Raw genomic sequence first — 20,317 nt, 5'->3', positions numbered from 1 at the left:
ATCACTACGTAGCGTGTGACAAATTTGTGTCAAGCGGAACAGAATCAAGAAGTTTCGTCAAAGGTATAAAAACAAAAGATACATGGCGCAATCTAGAAGTTTCCAGCGACGACAAATGTTGCATAATTGCTGTTTAATTATGGGCTCGAGTGAAAAGCAAAATAACAACTTCTACTGTTTCGGGCTGAACGTTAATTTTCGCATATGAGAGTTACAATGCAAAACGATCACGGTCTTGTGTTTGAAACACGTCACATGTTGGTCACGTGACGATCAATCTAGCAAGGGACTGGGTTATGTTTCCCACTGTATAAGTGTTACTTAGATTTAGATTTCGACGAATAATTTACCATCAGATGTAATAGTTAGCACGGAACTTTAAATGATAAATACACAATTTCAAAACTTATTTTCGCCAAGCGTTCTGTGCTGATTTATTCCTGAAGCTATTTGGATATGCTGGTGTTTTTGCCTGTGCCGCTGTAAACTCTTTGATAAAATGTTCCTATACGTTAATCATACATCTTTACATAAAAAAATGCTGTATTGCAAAACGTACAATATACTAAGATTAAAACAGGGAATACTGGAGAAGACACAAGTTTTATGGCTGTAATGCGTCAAATACAACCAGACACAAACATCGTATTTTTCAAATCATTTGCGCAAAGGTTTAGTATTGCGATTCATTCGACAAGTTGATCCTGGAAATATATACGGCTTAATTTAAATAGCTACTCTTCAGTGCAAGTGTTGTTGACACAACTCCCCTTAACGCCGAATCATCCGAATTGCATCACCTGAAATCTCTACGTGTATTCCCCAATCAATACAACATACAAGGACCTAGTTTGAATAATTTATTGTTGGTTTGTATCATGTCACATTTGACAACAAATACCTGCACCTCAGGTTAAAGGCAACGGTTCTTGTACAGGGGTTTCCAAATGGGCACCACGACCAGCTGGTAATGCGTCGTTTAAATTTGTTTCAAGCTTACGTAATTTCATGACCTTTGCAGAGTGGGTCACAATTTTCAATGAAACTGAATTTTTTTTGTATATCGCACTGCGTGGCCATTAAGTTGCTGCAGTGACATACGGACATTATAAGTAAGGGAGATCACTCCTTTAAAACACAGTCAAAATAGTTTGTAATAGTGATGAGGGTTGTCAGCAGTTAAATGAAAGTTGGGAAGCTGTTCTTGTACAATCTAAAGTGTTAAAACTATTCCATGGTCCAAATATGTGATTAATGGTTGGGGTCACCTTACAAGTTACGCACTTCTTTGTAAATTGAGCACTGTGGTTCGGCGGATCGTCGAGTTCCCGTAACTTTAGTCTGTTCGGGTTTGTCTCGAAACACCAAGGGTCGTTAATTCGAATCCCGACACAGTAAAAAAAATTTATAAACACTATTTTAAATACGCTGAAAGAGAGGTTTCACAAGTTTTTAAATTCTCGCATTGTTTACTATTCAAATAAAACACAAAGGTATACGGACCAATAACAAATATGGAATTACAAAAGGAACAACACAACAGTTATAATTAGTGGAAAAATACAGTGCACTCGCAATATGAATCGAAACAGGGAAGAAGAGCTTGGATTACCGAATGATTACATGACGTCACTCGAACCAAAGCATAAAACACAAAAGTACTGAATATTTACACGTGAAAGCAGCAACCATGGAGCAACTGTTGACGATTTGGAAGGTTTGCTTACGTTGTGATTGATTCTGTCACCATGGTAACTACGCCACAGCTTGTGATCGGCGCCAAAAAGCACCCAAGCATGAATGGTTATGTTTTAACAGTAAGTTAATTTAAAAAAAATATATCGCGTGCCGTAAAAATCTACCTCCTGTTTCGTTGACGTAAAGTTTGAATAAAAAAAGTTTTGAAGAAAATATTTTGCGAAACCTCTTCATTTTATTCAATTACATAGGCTGGGACAGTTGCTATTGACGACAACCAATCACAGCTCGCCGTTTAACACGCTGTGGCCATTGGTCATGCGTTTGGTGGATTTAAGTTTATCGTAACTCCATTTCAACTGTTCCACTTCGCTCTGATGGCGCCTCCTAGCGACCTCTAATTTGTTCAACAAGTGCTTGTTAGTGGTCACCAAAGATCTATAAGAAAAAAGTTATATTAAATTTTGGATTCGGGCGGGCGATTGGCAGCATTGGTCAAGTGCCCGACCCATATACCAAGAAAAAAACCTGATCGGGATTCGTGGCCAGGATATCCAGGGTTGAAATCACGGTGTGGTCACAAAAAAATTGTGGTTTCGGGTAAAATCAGTTAACAAAATGGTATGCATTGCATGCATTGATCACTGGCCTGCCAGCCGGATCGTACCACCTAACTTCCCTGCTGAGTTCGTTTCTCTAAAAAAACAGAAGGTGCTCATTCATTTAATTGTGAAAAAGCAATCCACCGTTGACCGGATTATCGATTTTCCTCACTACATCGTCCAAATAACAGCGTTGCATGGATGCCTTGATATAAGAAGTTTTCTGTCGCGTGTTTGGCATGACAAAATCCTTGTGGAGAAATGTGGCTTATCGGGTGAAGAATTGGATGCTGGCGGATTGGCGTTGATTAATTGGCTCTTTTAAACGACACATGTTCCAGTTGAACCCTGTAGTTGTCGATTCTGTACGATGCGTTGGTGGTTTGGAAAAGGCGTTAATCCCGAACGATGCGAAACATCCGATGACTGGAGTGGACATACCTGGTCGTCGTTGCGCCAGAGGTCAAAGGTGCATCTGCCGAGTGATCGGAAATTGCTTAATTCTGCAAGAGACCAATTGCTGATGTTGGGGTGCACAAAATGGTCGATCTTCTTTCAGCAAATTTGCATCTAAGCGAGCCTCCCTTTGCACATGTCGGCTTGAACGATACTTTGGCCCCTTTCCAGTTAAGCAGGGGCAGAGCATCGTCAAACTGTACGCGACAATGTTCACGTGTTTGACAGTTCGGGTTGTTCATATTAAAGTCGCTCACAGTCTTTCAAATAATTTATCGACGTTCTTCGTCGAATGTTTGGTCACCGTGGAAATCCTGTCCACATTTATTCCGAAAACGGAACGAATTTCGTTGGTGGGAAACGCATTTTGAGGGAATCCTTTCAGTCGTGGACCTGTTTATTGACCGAGGAGTACCTGGAGAGAAGAGAAATATTTGTGGGTCGTCCAACCCTCCGACCGCCAGTCAGATGGGTGGTGCGTGGGAGAGAATGGTACGGTCCATCAGGCGAATCCTGATGTCATTGATAACTCAGCAAGTTGTCTCTGACGAAACATTGGCGTCAGTTTTCGTCGAGGTTGAGTTCATAACTAATTCTCGTCTTCTTGTTCTAGTGACACTGACCCTCCAGATGATGAACCTTTCACACCCAAATATTGTGTTGATTAATTTTTGGCTATTTTAAAAACGTTTGTTTGAATAAATCTTGTAGTTCTGTGCCACTATAGTTATTTTCTGTTCCAACTACAGCAAACTTAATATTATAGATATTCTAAATAAACCCTATGTACTTGTTTCCTATGGACGTTGTTACGACACAAACACGTTCAAGGTGTTATAGCTTTTGAAATGATTTGTCGCGTTGGCGTGACTGTACATTTGTTTTATTTACCTTTTTAGAAGATAAGTTAAGTAAAATATAAATTTCGAATGTGGACGCTACAATTTAACCAACTAAAAAGGAATATACCGTAGTTTAGAATTGTTGTTGGTGTTAAAAAGGTCGGGACGGCGGGTTTCAACGAAGCTGTAAGAAATAACAATTGACTACAAAGCACCCCTTTTGTGAAGCTGAGCCCCAGGCCTGGGGGCGTAAATTCCTTTTTGTATGTGTAAACTTATCGCTTGTGCAACGTTGATTTCGTTCTTTGTATCATATTTTATTCCATCACAAGCAACGAGAAAGCCATTGTTCACACAAAATTCTGTGTTGTAATTGAGTAGACATACACAGTACTAAATTACTGAACCTCAGGTAGATGAGTTGATGAAAGCCAAACAGGTGCATTCATCACATTAAAATGTGCGAATTGTTAACAATAAAATGCTGAGCTTGTCGAATTTGTGGTGCAAACTCTGACAACATACTGTACCTATATTTTTATATGTGTCAAAGTCAATGGTTATTAGTGGGGAACGCGTCACTTTTCAATGGCGCATATATTGTCTTGTCCTAATTAATATCTGGCTATTTTTGTTTGAATAAATCTTGTAGAACTGTGCCACTAACATAGCTATTTTCTGTTCCAACTATAGCGAACTTAATATAAAAGATATTCTAAATAAACTCCATGTACTTGTTTATTGTGTTGAATCTTAACTTGTTTTGTCGCAAAATAAAACTAATTGTTTCCTATGGACGTTGGTACGACACAAAGACGATCAAGGTGTTTTGTCTATTAAAATGATTTGCTGCGTTGGCGCCAACCGCTCTGCAGGTGTGATGTCATTCCTGCCGCTTCAGACGGCGCGCAACACATTCGCGAATAACCGCGACCGCTACCCATCGCCAGCTGCAACCGTGTAATTTGTTATTTCGTTATTAAATGCATATGACACGGAAAAATCAAACTTGTTAATAATTAAACTAAGAGATGTTCATAACTTTGAAACATTTTTGGCGGAAAAAGTAGCTTGATACGACGTCTGGTTTCTGAGATACAGCTGATCAAAGTCGTATTTTCACCGTTGTGAACGAAATCGTGCGAAAGCGAGATTATTGTTGGGTGACGTCATAGAAGGCGCTTTGGTCGTGCGAGTGCTGGCAGCAAGCCTTATGCGTAGGAATGGAAAACATTGTAAAACTGGTTTAGTATAGTTTTGCATTAAATACGGAACAACGAATGAACAAGTGCAACAAACAGATTTTGATGTTAATTTGAGCTGCAGACAGATGGCCGCTGTATGTTTCGACCTATTATGTCTTATTTAGTAGTGTAATAATAAAACAGTTACTGGGACAGGGTGATTTTGTTGTTACAGCATTTATGATCGCTAACGTGACACATGAACTTTTGAAAACACGACAGAGACAAACCGTCAGTTTAGCATTGTCGTTTTGTCCACTCACAGCAAAATATAGAAGTAGAAATGATTTATTTATTACGCCACAATCAACCACTCATGTATTTTTGCAATATAGTTGTACAAATGTTGGAATCATCAAATCGAAGTCAACACAAAGGTAAAGTTTTATGACATCACACCCAAAATGACGTCGTGTGATACCACTGAGCAAAGAAACGCACTATCCCCGTTTTATCGAAGTACAGAGTAATGTCGTTGCTGCTATACCCTTTGGTCTTCCGATAATTATGTAAACAATGCATTTTTTCGACGCGAGCGCCTTGTGTGATGTCATTTTCGCCACAGCGCAATTGGTTACGGTTTAAGTGTTCAACCATAAGCATAAAATGACGATTGGTGTACGTTACTGATATGTGTAAACTTCATTAACATTGGGGCATTTGGGCGTTTTGAAACAAAAAAAATTGACGCTTTTGGTAAAAAAAAATGTGGCAAAACTGATGCCCAGCTCAGTTCATTTTGTGTGTAACTGTAACTTGGCAGAGCGAAGTTCGATTTTGTATATTTGTTTTATTTACCTTTTTAGAAGTTAAGTAAAATATGAATGTGGACGCTACAATATAACCAACCAAAAAGGAAATGCGCTACCGTGGTTTAGAATTGTTGTTGGTGTTAAAAAGGTCGGGACGGCGGGTTTCAACGAAGCTGTAAGATTCATGTTACAAATAACAATTGACTACAAAGCACCCCTTTTGTGAAGCTGAGCCCGTGTGTGTAAACTTATCGCTTGTGCAACGTTGATTTCGTTCTTTGTATCATATTTTATTCCATCACAAGCAACGAGAAAGCCATTGTTCACACAAAATTCTGTGTTGTAATTGAGTAGACATACACAGTACTAAATTACTGAACCTCAGGTAGATGAGTTGATGAAAGCCAAACAGGTGCATTCATCACATTAAAATGTGCGAATTGTTAACAATAAATTAATGCTGAGCTTGTCGAATTTGTGGTGCAAACTCTGACAACATACTGTATCTATATTTTTATATGCGTCAAACTGAATGGTTGTTAGCTGATACAGTTTACTATAGTCTATTGCTTTTAGTCTGTATAGTGATGTTGTATATCACTGGACTATCCTTGTTTTCAAAACTAAGTACTGCAAATTAAGTCCCTAAAATATGTGGGTAATTTTAATTTTATACATAATACTAACGGGTTTAGAACAGAAAAAATATATAACGGCTGACATCACGTACACTATAAACTGGGAAATAATTGTGACGGACTGTATTTCGTACAAAACGTAAATGTTTCCTTGGTTTGGTCCAAACTGGAATGGTTAGATTTCAATAAAACTTAATTACTTAAAATTAACATAATTTCAACAGTTGCCCCAGCAAATATAACAGTGATAATTAGCTGATACAGCCTGTTGCATTGCATTGAATTGCATCATTGTTCAATTGATTGATCCTGTGGAATCATGTCCACCTCTGAAGATGTAAGTACTGCAAACTATTAAAATACTGTATTATGGATTTATTGAAGAAGCACATTGTTGGCTTATAGATATGTAGTGTATCAAGCTCCTGCTGTTGTGGCGGAGATTGAAATACATTGCTTGACTATCCTTTTCTATGTATCCTATACAGTTGCATATGGAGTTATTACAACATACGTATATCTTGCCATTAGCATATAAACTTTGATCGGAATGACTGACCGTAAATACTTAAAAAAGGTGAATCCTCAGATGTCGTAATCGAAATGTTCAGGAGTTCGAATTATATATTGAAACTGAGCTTAAAATGTTATGTGGTCGTTGCGTATTTGTAATGTGATGTCTATGGTGTCAGCTTGATGGCTCCACGATTATTACATATCATTTCCTTTTCAGTACATCGACGTTGGAGACATTAAATGTGATAGGGTCCGGTTTATTGCTGGATCTGGTGCATTCGGCGATGTCTTAATTGGGTATCATATTCGTTTGAAACGATTTGTTGCAGTAAAGGTCATCCAAGTTGGTGGTACAGAAGATGAAAAGCTATTCAAAGAAATGTGAGTGTCTCTTTTGTTTTCTTCTATTCATGATTCCGATTTTGCGTCAATAATCGTTGTGACGTCACAATGCTGCAGGTAAAGATTGGCTAAAAATGCATGGGTTTAGAGCAATAGTTTCCAAAGTGGGCGCCAGCGCCCCCCTGGGGGCGTTTGCAATCGTACGGGGGCGCTGGAGACCAAATGGGCGATTGGGGGGCGCTCGGTGACATGGCAATTTTTCTTTTATAGCGTAAGTCAGTGTTTCCCAACCGGTGGTTCGTGTGCCACTAGTAATACGCGACCGCATTCCAGGTGGTACGTGAGCACCTTTCCGTAATTGCGGGTATAGTTCGAATTAAAAAAATTGTAACTGATTTTTGTTGTTGATAGTTCATCCCTTAGGTTACTTTGTAACACTCAATTAGGTGGGACGCGTCGAAACTGTTTTACCTCCAATTGGTACGCAACCACAAAAAGGTTGGGAATCACTGGCTCAAATGATTCAGTCCAATCTTTATATAATTTATGTTACTTCGAAAAGGGCTTTTATCGCATGCTGAACTAGATGTTATTGATTTTTACGTCACAACGAATTTTATGTATGTCATCGCAATGTGTCATCTATCAACGCTAAATAATCGCTATTCGAAAATGAGGATTTTCGGTGGTATGGTTTACTTGTTTTTAACTAGAGTTTGGTATTGAAATATTAGAAATCAGACGAAATTGGTGTCATTCCACCAACCTTACTCATCGCATTAATCGACAGGCAACAAATAAATTCGTTGTGTTTTTTGTCTGTTCTGTTGGGCGTTGTTAAATGACCAAGGTGTTTTGGGGGGCGGTGGAGAAAAAAAGTTTGAGAAACACTGGTTTAGAGAGAAGTGTTTCAATAATCTTTTTTCCGGGAAATACTAGCGCGTCTGGCAGCTATACTGGTTGCGCTATTACCGCGGCGATTTTAATACTTGATCGCATGGAAAATAAAAGTATAGACAGGCATTAAAGTTTATATGTAGTAATTTTTTGTCAATGCAACTAAAATATATAACAAATTATGAATATTAGCTGCTATTTTTGTTGCCAGGCATAATAATTAATCGGAATTGCTCTTCCGGCACTTAGTTTCTAAAGTGTTTATTTGAAACCAACGTTTTCCAACGAGAAGTCCCGCCGGATGGCAGACGAAACGTTGGTTTCAAATAAACACTTTAGAAACTAAGTGCCAGAAGAGCAATTCCGACTAATATAAATATTAGTAATAAATTATAGGAGAACACTTAGTGCCTTTTGTTTCCAATGCTACGAGTTTCTACGCCAACAAGGCGGAAAAGCGCACCCAGAGCCATGAAACAGCAAGACTTGCTAGTTGTAAATTTTAGTGTTTAATGCTTGATACATATATTTGTGATATTTTCCTAAAAAATCGAGTTACCGCTGCGCTACACGAGTTTTAGTAAATAACTCCTATCTAAACCAATGCATTTTATTAGCCAATCTTTATCTTGCAGCATAGTGACGACAGGCACACCGATAACGCGAGGTCGATCACGAATGGAGTATGCCCAAAAATAAAATATGTCTTTTTCCAGGTTCTGGGCAGAACTCGAAAACCTGCACAAATTAAACCATGACAACATAGTTCGTGTGTACGGTTGGACAAAATGGCCTTTTGCCATCGGGATCGTCATGGAGTTCTGCGAAGGTGGAAACTTGTTCCAGTTATTACAAAATCCTTCAATTTCTTTGGGATTTCCCTTACGTGTCCGGATTTTACTCGATGCTGCAGAAGGTCTAAAAGCTTGCCACAGTTTACCTATGAAGGAAATGATTCACGGAGATGTCAAGCCAGAGAACGGGGTGCTAACAAAAAATCTGCGCCTCAAGCTATGCGACTTTGGAAGTGCTGAACTCGCAACTATAACTGGTTCAAGTACTGTTGATTCCTCGGCAAGAAGCAAGAAGAAAAAACCACAATACACACCGATATACACGGCACCGGAAAAATTAAAGGATCTGACTATGAAACCCACTAAGGCACTTGATGTTTACGCTTTCGGTGTGATGGTGTTTACGGTTGTCGTGCGTACATTGCCATATCCAAATGCGTGTGGAAACCTAAAATCTCTACTGGATTCCATTAAAGAAGGAACAAGACCGGACTGTTCCACACTAAATCAATTAAAACCTACACTCAATGATGGCGACCGAATAATAGTGGAAGAACTCGAGCAATTGATGAAGCAGTGTTGGGATCAAGATCCATTTAAGCGACCAACGATGACCGAAATCTGTGAGAGATTGCAGCAACTTCTCGGCCAACAAAGCCAAGAAGTGATCGAGCAACAAGTGGAAGATGTTGTCACGAAAATGGACTTGAAAGAACCTTTTTCTATCAACCATGACAACCTCGTTCCGCTTCAATTGTTTTCCTTTCGAAAAAATAGTTTTCAAGGTGAGTGAGCATGAGCATGATGTAGAATATTATGGTGTGAGCAACCGAAATGCAAATGATTATCAGAGTGATTCTAGTTTTAACACAAAGAATAATTGCTATTTACAAGAACTTTGGGCGCTTGGAACTCATCTTGCGAGGTAGCGGCATGTTTTTTTCAAAACTTGTAGTTTATAGGCTGAAACTTTACACGAATGTTAAATGACACCTTACGAGTTGCCATGCCAAAAATGACGTCATCATCTATGACGTAATGAAATTTACAAGACTTCGAAATTTTCCTCTCTGAAGCGCTACGCCCGTCAACGAACTGCAATAGCATACTCTGTAAGGTACAACACCCACAAAACAAAAATATTATTTGATGAAAATTTCAAAGTCTCACAAGTAACTTGCATTGCGTCGTGTGACTTTTACCAATTTGTTAAATGCCTTCTTAAACAAACACGCCAAATGAGACCGTAGTTATTACGAAAAAAACACAACAAACAACATGTACTCTTTTCACCACTGCAAATTGTCAGGATCATATAGCAAACACCACTGGTCCAATATAGTCTATTGTGGCATCATCAGAAAGGTATAACCCTCTACTTTACACCAAAGTTAAGTTTAAAAATATATTTCAATTGTGCGACACCTAGTGTCGTTTAGAACAAGGACGATTTACGAAACATTGTGACGTCACAAGCAAACCACGAATCGAATCAAAACTTGCATCGATCGAAAGACATGTCCTTGCGACAAAGCGTATCAAATTTCAGCTTGCAGCAACCTTTACTTTTGAGTTGGGAGCCCAAGACCCCCACCTAATTCTCTTGTATACAAGTAAAAGGCCGAAACCGAGCATGTGTACTTTTAGCACCACATATTCGATGGGTCGTAGCGTCAAAAGTAGGGACCCCATAGGGTCGGTTGATGCATCGCGTGGAAGGTCTATTCTTTTACTTTACCATCCACCAAAATTAAGGTATCTACTGTGTTTGTGCGACACCTAGTGTCGCTTAGAACAGGGACGATATACGCAACATTGTGACGTCGCAAGCAAGTTCCAAATCGAACCGAAACTTGCATCGTTTGAAAGACATGTCCGTTGCGACATAGCGTATCAAATTTCAGCTCACAGCAACATTTACTTTTGAGTTGGTTCCCCATCTAACAATCACCACCTAATCAGCTGGTATACATGCAAAAAGGGAGACTGACTCGTGGGGAAAAATAATATTCACTTCGGTGGAGTTACTTCACCCAGCCCCACAAAGTTATCTGTTCTGTTCAATTGCGAGCTTAAAGTTTATGGACTGTTTTAAGGAGTTGGGGGAATGTTGTTTAAAGGGCGGGGTTCATGGAGGATTCTGTTACGTTGGTCAAACGCGTTTTTCGAATGTTATTGGGCAGAGAGGTATTTAGATGTTATGGTTTGCAGTGGTGTCAAAATAGGTGGTGGTCATGTTAAGAAGTGCGTTGAGGGTGTTTTTAGTCAGGAATAATAAAGGCTGGATAGAAGGGCAGTCGTAAAATAGGCGTGTAAATATTCCAAAGGGGTATGTGCAAAAGTGACCGTGAGGGTCTTAATCTAATGGTAGGCAGGACTGTTAGCAAGGGAAGAAATTTCATCGTTGCAAAACCTTGACGATGGCCCGGAAATTGGCGGAAGAGTGAAGAGCAGAAAGGTAATGAAACGGGAAAGCGTTCAAGAAATGAAATCAAAGGCTTTTTTGAAGTCAAGAGAAACGAAAAATGTGTAGAGGAGGCGTGGTGGTAAATGTCACGGAGATGTTAGATCTGATGTTGAATTTCCTGGTGTTGCGAATTGGTTAGGGGATTGTACAGAGGGGATAAAGGTTTTGATGCGAAGGTTAAGGATTTTATGAAGGAATTTAAGATCGTGCCAAGAAGGAAAATTGGGCGGTATTAACAAACAAGGTCGGGATAGGACTTGCCTAATAGGAATTGCCCTCAGTTAGGAATTGTTTATTTATCTGCAACAGCAAATTAGTTTAGTTGGTGTATATAGTGAAGCTACAAGCCTTTGATTTGCGTCAGCAGACTCTATTTTGAAAACTCTATTTCACATATGTAGGTTACCATAAACATTGTCAGTTTCTGCAATTATTACGTCATAGTAATAATAAAAGCAATAAAATGCACACAAAACGCCACTGCAACTGGAAGTCATTTCTTTACGCCATCTCCTCGGAGCTCAAACTGTGAACTACAGTGTAGTAGCAAACGTAGTAGGTGGTAGCGGAGACAAGGAAAAAAACGCACGGTCACACGTGACCGTAAAAACCTGAAGCACAAACGAGTGTACCAGGTGCAATAAATGCGACTAAAAATGGAAAGGTACCAATCACAAACTTATGTGAGTTTAAAAAACCAACATTTTCAAGGCAACTTAACCACTGTTATTTACATAACTACATTTTCTGCAACACAAACGTTCCACAAACCAATAAAAATTACCACTTCACACTATCTCCAGTGCGAATATTTGCAGTTATAGTTGGTTTTACAAGTAGTTTACTTTACCTTGACTCGGGAACCTGGCAGCGCAGTTTCGCCGTCGTCAAGCAGCCAAAAAGTTAAGCGGGGTTTTAAGCGCCCGACAATCGCCGCTTAACTTATGACGTTTTAATTTAAGCCGCGCTTAAAGTTAAGCGAGGTTTCTGCATAGCGCTTAAAAGTTAAGCGGGGATTTAAGCCGAGCTTAAAGTTAAGGTGATGACGTCATTTTTGGCATGGCAACTCGTAATGTGTCATTTAGCATTCGTGTGAAGTTTCAGGTTTGGAGTGCTAGGGTTAGCTGAGATATTAGGTGTGGTGCTAAAATTAAAGTACACCAGACCCGACCTTTCAAGCTCGTTTGCGGAATACCAAACTTAGGTCACTTCAATCATTGAAGGTAATTATTAAAAACCCATAGGTGATATTGTAGCATATCCATATCTTGCTTGCCGCTTTACTTTGCTTCTACCAACCCATTGTGCACAGTGTGCATCTAAATTATTTGGCTCATTGCTGGTACATCAAAACATCATGCTCTATTTGTGTAGAAACTGCCCCAACTTCAGGTGGGATTGTCAGATCCCCTGCTGCTGAGGAAGTCACATCACAAGCAAGTAATGCTGAGCAAGAAACAGGTATTATAACTTGGTAATAAAGCCATCATGTGAGAACGTCTTTCTTTCTAATGCTGCAAGTTACACAATCAATTGACTTTACGAATTCAGTTCCACAGCTGCAAGCAAAAAATGCCACGATTACTGTGGCAAAATATGAGTTTATTATTGGCATGATTTAGAGCTACAGTTGCATAAATTTGTTGACAGCTTTAAATTCTTTTTTAGAAGCATCGCTGCTTGATGAAGACACTGGCTACCGAACGGCCACTGAATCTATACCAGGACAAACATTTGCTGAACATCACAGAGGTATGAGTGTATTGCTGGCTGCGTCAAGCTACTTTTGAAATTAAGCACTATTTTATGCAAGAAGTTTTTAAAGTTTAACCACTAACAATCTTGGTGTCAACAAAAATTTTCAAAATGAAACTGTCTTAGGTGCCAGTAATGGACAAATATAAAAAAATTTATATATTATTATTAATCTTTGCATGTACACGGTAGGATATATAAGGTATGAATCACAGTTCAAAATATCAGGTAATTTAATTCAGCAAATATAAATTATATATTGCTAATAATGATCAACATAAGTACGTTCTGTTGGACAAATTATACACAGTTGCAGTAAAGTTATCATTACGCTCACTTCCATGCAAATCATGTACATGCAAGGTTTATCTGTTGCAACATCAACTGGTAGAAACATTTTGTAAAATATCAGTGATTTACTAACATTGATTATTGACAACCTACATTTGTGTGAACACAGAAACATGGAAAAGTAATCGTAGTTTAAAGTGTCAGAATGAGTTTGTTTACAAGCACTTAGTTCGCTTTATTAATAAATTACTTATCCGCAAACCGATGTAAAATGTGTGGGCATTTGAAAATCTACTGGTTTGTGATGTAGAAAATTGTGGAAAAACTGCTTAACTTTTTGCAGAATTAACTATAAGGATTGAAGAGCATGCAACAACCTCTCATAGTCAAACATCTAAAGGAGATTCAGAAAATGCGGAGCACATTCAGTGGACATACCAGCAAATAAGTATATATATAATAATATTTATTGCTATTTTCACAATTTTAAGAAACTGCTGAAAGCAGTCAGCAATGCATAAGTAGTAATTATAATTATTGAATTCTAACATCACCTTAACTGGAAATAAGATTGATTATGTTTATTAGTAACAATTCAGGGTCCTATCTCACAATTATATCTAAAAAATTGAATAAATTGCCGGGTCTAATGACACATGAAGGGGGTCTACTGTTGCTCAACAGAAAAAAATGAAATAGACATCATGGGTACAATATCATGAGAAACCAATCTTTCACAAAATCACTTATTGACTGGGCCTTAACGATTCATATCTTTGATCTGTGTGATTTCTTTAGAAATACCTGACTTAAATGCCTGAAACCCGACTAAAACACTAATTACAGCATATATATATTTATATATTTGTACTTTAACAAAAACATGGACCCCAATAGATCACTGATTTTTCTTTGTTATCTTTGCACTGTGACAAGAGGACAAGACGGGCATTTCCGCTCAGCGAAACTTTTTCAACAGAAATACAGATATACTGCCATTAAACCCCCCTGTTTTTGAAGAAATATTGTAAATTGTTGTAGCTTATTAGTATCACCACAATTTTTTTCTAAAATGCTTATAAACAGTTACATTTTTAAAATTGTATGTTTGTTTAATTTAATTTGTTTCCGTTTCAGATGAAAATGTTGATTTGAGACCACTTCTACAAAAATCAGTGAACTTATTGAAAAAGCACAAGTACCCTGAAGCAATTGAAACAAGAAACCAACTTTCAAGGTCACTTGAAGGTCTCGGAGTGACTGCAGAAGATTTGAAAACTATAGGAGGTGCAACGAGAAAAGAGGAGAAATGTTTGGAATCAATTTTGTTTTATGATCTTGCAACAGAATTTTACCAAAAGGATTCCAACAGAAAAAAAGGAGAGGGTTTGTTTTTTTGTGTGCAGGGTTTGCTTTTCACATGCAAGGTTTTGATGTCAACCTCGGATTCGGCTTCTAAACATCACAACATGCTAACAGTCCGTGATCATGTGATCCCGCTCATGGAAACGACCAGAGTCAAAATACCAAATGTAAAAAACATGGCAGACCAAGTTTGTTTATGGCAAGTGTGTTGTTTGCATTACATTGCAATCAGCCAATATTATATCGGAGATGATTTATCCCAAGAAAAGTCAATTAAACTTGGACTTGAAATGATAAGGAAACAGTTTGGTGAAGATTCAGCAAAAAAGTATCGAGTGTTTGGAGATTTGTTAAACAACCTTGGTTTCGCTTACGAGAAAACAGATCAACTGAAGAGAAGCCAGGATTTTTATGAAAAAGCAATCCAAGCTCACAAAATGGCAACAGACACCACTGAAATAAAAAGGTGTGAAAGGATTAAATTTATTGAAGAAAATTTGCAACGTGTTAAAGAAATGTCATGAAAGTGAACATCATTAACGCCACTTAGAAGTGTATCACCAAAGTAATGTATTTACTGTTCATTACATTATGTGTTCATTACATGTTTTGTAATGATGTTCGTTAACTCCATGCTTGACATTGAGCTGTGTAAGATTGTATGGGAGGCGCGAGACTGTCCAGAGACTAGTTTTTGGTAGTTAGTTTGAACTAGTGGAGATGTCCTGTTCAGTGTGTCACTTGAAACTAACCAAAAGCCATTTTTTATGAGTTTGCTTTTTGTAATTTTCAATGAACATAAACCTTGTATGCTATTAAGCAGCCTTAGTTTGATTGTGTTATGATGGTTTTCTGTATTAGCATTTTTGCAGTGTATGTATATTCTTTACCCTTGGCGCCTAATTGAGGTAAAGATCCGGTTTTGATGAAATTTTGTACATATTAGTTTGTGCAAAGTGCTTGGTAAAAAAATAACTTTTCTTAGTTGCGTTATTGACCATTGTTATTATTAATTTGTTTATATGTTCTTACTGGTGTGTAGCGAAACCATGGGGTTTTGTGTATACCCCATTTCAGGTTTTTGTGTTTTGAAGATGAAAATTGTTTTATTGTATTTTTACTTTTAGATTGATTGTTAATTCCATTGCGAAATTGTCATTGTACTGGGAATTTAATATTGTAAGAATTGCTAATTATGTGTTCGTTTGTACTTTACAGGGGTGTCTAACTGCCCATGGGAATAACATGGCATACCATTTTACACCATTGCTGTTTATTGACAGCTAAAGGAAAGCTAAAGCTATTATGCTGTCCAATAATGTGCTGATGTGACGCAGCAAATGTATGAAAAGTCTACCAACAATGTTTAACACCATAGTAGCTTTGGCTTTCCTGTTTAAAGTATTTAACTCTAAGTTCTTTGGCACCCGACATGAATATATTATGCCTTAAAATGGGAATCTATTTTTGCAAACTGTTGAACCTTATTTGACAACAAACATCATTTCGGCTAAAACATAGTGCGCAGCGGATATTTCGCGTTTATAATTTTGTTTGTTTTTAAATCAAGGTGTATCGAAAAAAACAACACAAATTCCCTACCAAGTGTATCTTCTATGTTATTTGCAAACTATTTGGCGACCATTCAGCCGAATTTTGTGGACACCCCGTGTTAATTACATATGTGCTAACCATTTGTCTGTAAATAAAATGTTTATAGAAAAAACGCATGTGATTTGTGTATTGAATGTTACAATAAAGTAATCAATACAAAGTATCTGATTTAAATATAATTCTTGCCTGTTATACCTGTGGTGGAAGACAACGGTTCTTGTACAGAGGTTTCCAAATGGGCACCACGACCAGCTGGTAATGCGTCGTTTTGATTTGTTTAAAGCTCACGCAATTTCATGGCATTCGAAGAGTGGGTCACAATTTTCAATGAAGCTGAATTTTATTTTCGTATCTCACGGCGTGGCCATTTAGTTGCCTCAGTGATATACGGACATTATACGTGAGAAAATTTTTCGTCTCAGAACAGTTTGTAATAGGAATGAGGGTTGTTAGTAGTTAATGAAAGTTGGGAAGCTGTTCTTGTACAATCTAAAGTGTTAAAACTATCGCAGGGTCCAGATATGTGATTAATGGTTGGGGTCACCTTACAAGTTACGCACTTCTTTGTAAAGTGAGCACTGTGGTTCGGCGGATCGTTGAGTTCCCGCAACTTAAGTCTGTTCGGGTTTGTCTTGAAACACCAAGGGTTGTTAATTCGAATCCCGACAAAGTAGAAATAATTTATAAACACTATTTTAAATCCGTTGAAAGAGAGGTTTTGCAAGTTTTTAAATTCTCGCATTGTTTGCTATTCAAATAAAACACGAAGGTATACGGACCGATAACAAATATGGAATTACAAAAGGAACAACACAACAGTTATAATTAGTGGAAAATTACAGTGCACTCGCGATATGAATCGAAACAGGGAAGAAGAGCTTGGATTATCGAATGATTACATGACGTCACTCGAACCAAAGCATAAAACACAAAAGTACTGAATATTTACACGTGAAAGCAGAAACCATGAAGCAACTGTTGACGATTTGGAAACTAACAAGGTTTGCTTACGTTGTGATTGATTCTGTCACCATGGTAACTACGCCACAGCTTGTGATTGGCACCAAAAAAAAACACCCAAGCATGAATGGTTATGTTTTAACAGTGAGTTAATTAAAAAATTTATATCGCGTGCCGTAAAAATCTACCACATGTTTCGTTGACGTAAAGTTTGAATAAAAAAAGTTTTGAAGAAAATATTTTGCGAAACCTCTTCATTTTATTCAATTGCATACGCTGGGACAATTGCTATTGACGACAACCAATCACAGCTCCCCGTTTAACATGCTGTGGCCATTGGTCATGCGTTTGGTGGATTTAAGTTTGTCGTAACTTTTTTTTTTTTTTTTTTTTTTGTTGAAAAAGGACGCTAAAGGCGTACAATTGAAGAAAAGGCTAAGCAAGAAGACAAAAAGCAATGGTTAAACACAATGGCGAGAAATCAGCAAAAGAGAGTCAAGTTATTTGGGTATATGCTTCACGTCAAGCAGCGTAGGACCACTTTCTTCTGTAATAATTCGGTTCGCTACGGTATTTTTCACTGGCGATGTTTAGATCTATAGATTTTGTTTTTTGCAACATATTTACAAATTCTGTTATTGTTGGTTTCCTCTTACCGTATTTGCATCGATAAATCACAAATCTGGCACAAAGAAGAGCGCAATTTAAAAAGCATTCAAAAATATTGTTATTTTTATGTCTACCGAACAGTAAATGCGCACGAGAAAAATACAAGGGTACACGAAGTTTAGCACTGAGCCAACTGCATACATTTTCCCAGTAATGTGCTGCAATAGGGCAATTTACAAATAAATGTAAAACCGTTTCCTCGGCATTTTCGCAAAAGACACATGAACCTGTTTCTATAAACTTCAGATCTTTTAACTTTTTGTTAGTCACAATGGCCCTGAGATTTAGCTTAATTTGAAAACTTATTAATTTAGTTTCCACTGTAGCTTGCGGTATATTTTTATATATTTGCCTCCAAGGTACTCTGTCATTGACTAAGGACTCCCATACAGCTTGTGCTTTGGGTTGAATTATATTGGCGGTTTGAAGCCACGAATACAAAGCCTTTGTGCTCTCGCAATGTGTCAAGATATTTTTTAAAACGTCTGTTAGCTTTTTATGTGAAGGCACTGGTCCATAGTCCCACTCCTCGGGTATGCATGCTATAAGCTTGAGAAACTTAGTGAAATCTGTTGTACTTGGGTCAAGACTAAATTTTGTAGTAAGTGCATCATATTTCAAATATTCCCCATTGTGGTCTAGTAGGTCGTTGTGGGCCATTACTCCCGCGTCTATAATTTTTTCGAAATAGAAGGGTTTACTGTGTTTTTTTAATGCTTTGTTGAGCCAGAGAGGTCTGTTGCATGCGTGGTCGGGGTTTTTGCTCTGGATTGATTTCGCAATGTTTATGATACAACGGAGAGATTTCAATGGGATGAGGCTCCTCAAAATTGTACTTGATGGGCCGACCGTCGCGTTTAAGAGTGCCTCCAATTTGTTTGGGTGTAAGAATGGAGTTTGAAGACCCGTTATATTTTTTGTTTCCTCGCAAAATAATTCCCTGAGCGCTTTTAATTTTAGAGCCAACATATAGTTCTCAATATGTATCATGCCCGCCCCGCCGTTATCCAAACTTTTACACAGGGTAACTCTTTTCATTCGTTCCCTAGATGAGCCCCATATAAATTTAAATAAGGCTCGGTCGATTTTACAAATGCACTTTTTTGGGATGATCACTGGTAGGACGCACAGTTTTTATGTCAATAGAGGTATAATGAGACTCTTAGCTGTTGTTATTTTGCCGAGAAGGGTTAATCCTCTGGTCGCCCAAAGGTTCATTACTATGTTCGCTTTTTTTAGTGCCGGAGAAAAGTTTAGTTCGATAAGTTCCTCATCTTTGTATTTTGTGAGTGGTATTATAACCCCAAGGTACTTAATAGATTCCGAGGGCCATTGAAGACCATCCTTTTGAAATGGTTTGTGATGGTTTGTGATGGTTTGAGCGATTTGGACCTATGAAAAAGGCACAGGACTTTTCCGTATTTACTTTGCAACCTGTCATTTCGCCGAACTCCTCTAAAATTTGAAAGATTTTGGTAAAATCCGCATCAGAACCTTTAGTAAAAACGAGTGTATCATCCGCAAATAAAGATGTTTTGTATTCTTTGTCGTTAAGTCGTATGCCTTCAAAATCACCCTGTCTAAGCGCAGTTGCTAGGCATTCGATGCAGAGTACGAATAACGTTGGGGAGAGTGGGTCTCCCTGTCTGACGCCACGTTCTATGTCAAAAGATTCTGAGAGAAAGTTGCTATTGGTGACTCTCGCAGAGGCATTTTGGTAAAAGCATTTGATGAGATTGACAAATCTGACTCCGAACCCGAACGCAGAGAGAATTGCGTAGATAAATTCCCACCTTAAAGTGTCAAAGGCTTTATAAATATCTAAAGACAGTACTGCCCCAGGAACGCGGTAATGGTCCGTACTGTCAATCATGTCGAACAGCAACCGGATATTTGTTCCTATATAGCGGTGTGGAAGAAAGCCGTTTTGGTCGCTGGATATGATACCGTCGATAACACCGCGTATTCTTGTGTTAATCACTTTTGCGGCGATCTTATAGTCAACGTTTAGCAGAGTTATTGGGCAATAATTTTGGGCCTGTAAAAGGTCTTTCCCTGGTTTGGGAATTAGGGTGATGAGTCCTTTAGATTGGCTCGCGGACATTTTACCGGTTTCAACCGTAAACCAGTTTGATATCATCCCAAAATATCTTGTAAAATTCAACCGAGAAGCCATCCAAACCTGGCGATTTGTTTTTTTGCATGGTTTTAATCACATTTAAAAATTCCGCTTCCGTTGTGTCCTCATTCAGTTTTTCCGCTTGTTCGCAAGTGATTTTTGGCAGTGCGAGCTTTTCTAGGTTACTTGTCAGCAGGGTGTTTGGAGTCGAAGATGGAGGTTTCTCATACAGGTGGGTATAAAAGCCAGCTAGGTTATTAAGTATTAATTTATGGTCAGTGGATATAGTCCCGTTG

The 20,317-nt window shown here is 38.2% G+C and overlaps 1 protein-coding gene across 1 annotated transcript; it reads left to right on the top strand.

Annotated features, from left to right (window-relative positions):
- The first annotated feature begins 6,434 nt into the window (after positions 1-6,434).
- LOC145906075 (uncharacterized) lies at positions 6,435-16,345 on the top strand. Its single transcript, XM_082993457.1, has 7 exons — positions 6,435-6,569; positions 6,966-7,129; positions 8,704-9,566; positions 12,623-12,709; positions 12,917-13,000; positions 13,638-13,742; positions 14,432-16,345. Exons 1-7 carry the CDS (start codon positions 6,552-6,554, stop codon positions 15,181-15,183), a joined length of 2,073 nt encoding a protein of 690 aa, XP_082849583.1. The 5' UTR covers positions 6,435-6,551; the 3' UTR covers positions 15,184-16,345.
- Positions 16,346-20,317: the final 3,972 nt, after the last annotated feature.

Source organism: Ascidia mentula, chromosome 6 (assembly GCF_947561715.1).
Source record: "Ascidia mentula chromosome 6, kaAscMent1.1, whole genome shotgun sequence".
In the NCBI taxonomy this organism is placed as follows: domain Eukaryota; kingdom Metazoa; phylum Chordata; class Ascidiacea; order Phlebobranchia; family Ascidiidae; genus Ascidia; species Ascidia mentula.
The sequence above is the reverse complement of the archived record's forward strand: the minus strand, read 5'-3'. Positions and strand labels throughout refer to the sequence as shown.

Coding starts and splice junctions, on each gene's coding strand:
- LOC145906075 (XM_082993457.1), top strand. Junction 12,710..12,916: donor TAATGCTGAGCAAGAAACAG/GTATTATAACTT, acceptor ATTCTTTTTTAG/AAGCATCGCTGCTTGATGAA. Junction 13,001..13,637: donor ATTTGCTGAACATCACAGAG/GTATGAGTGTAT, acceptor AACTTTTTGCAG/AATTAACTATAAGGATTGAA.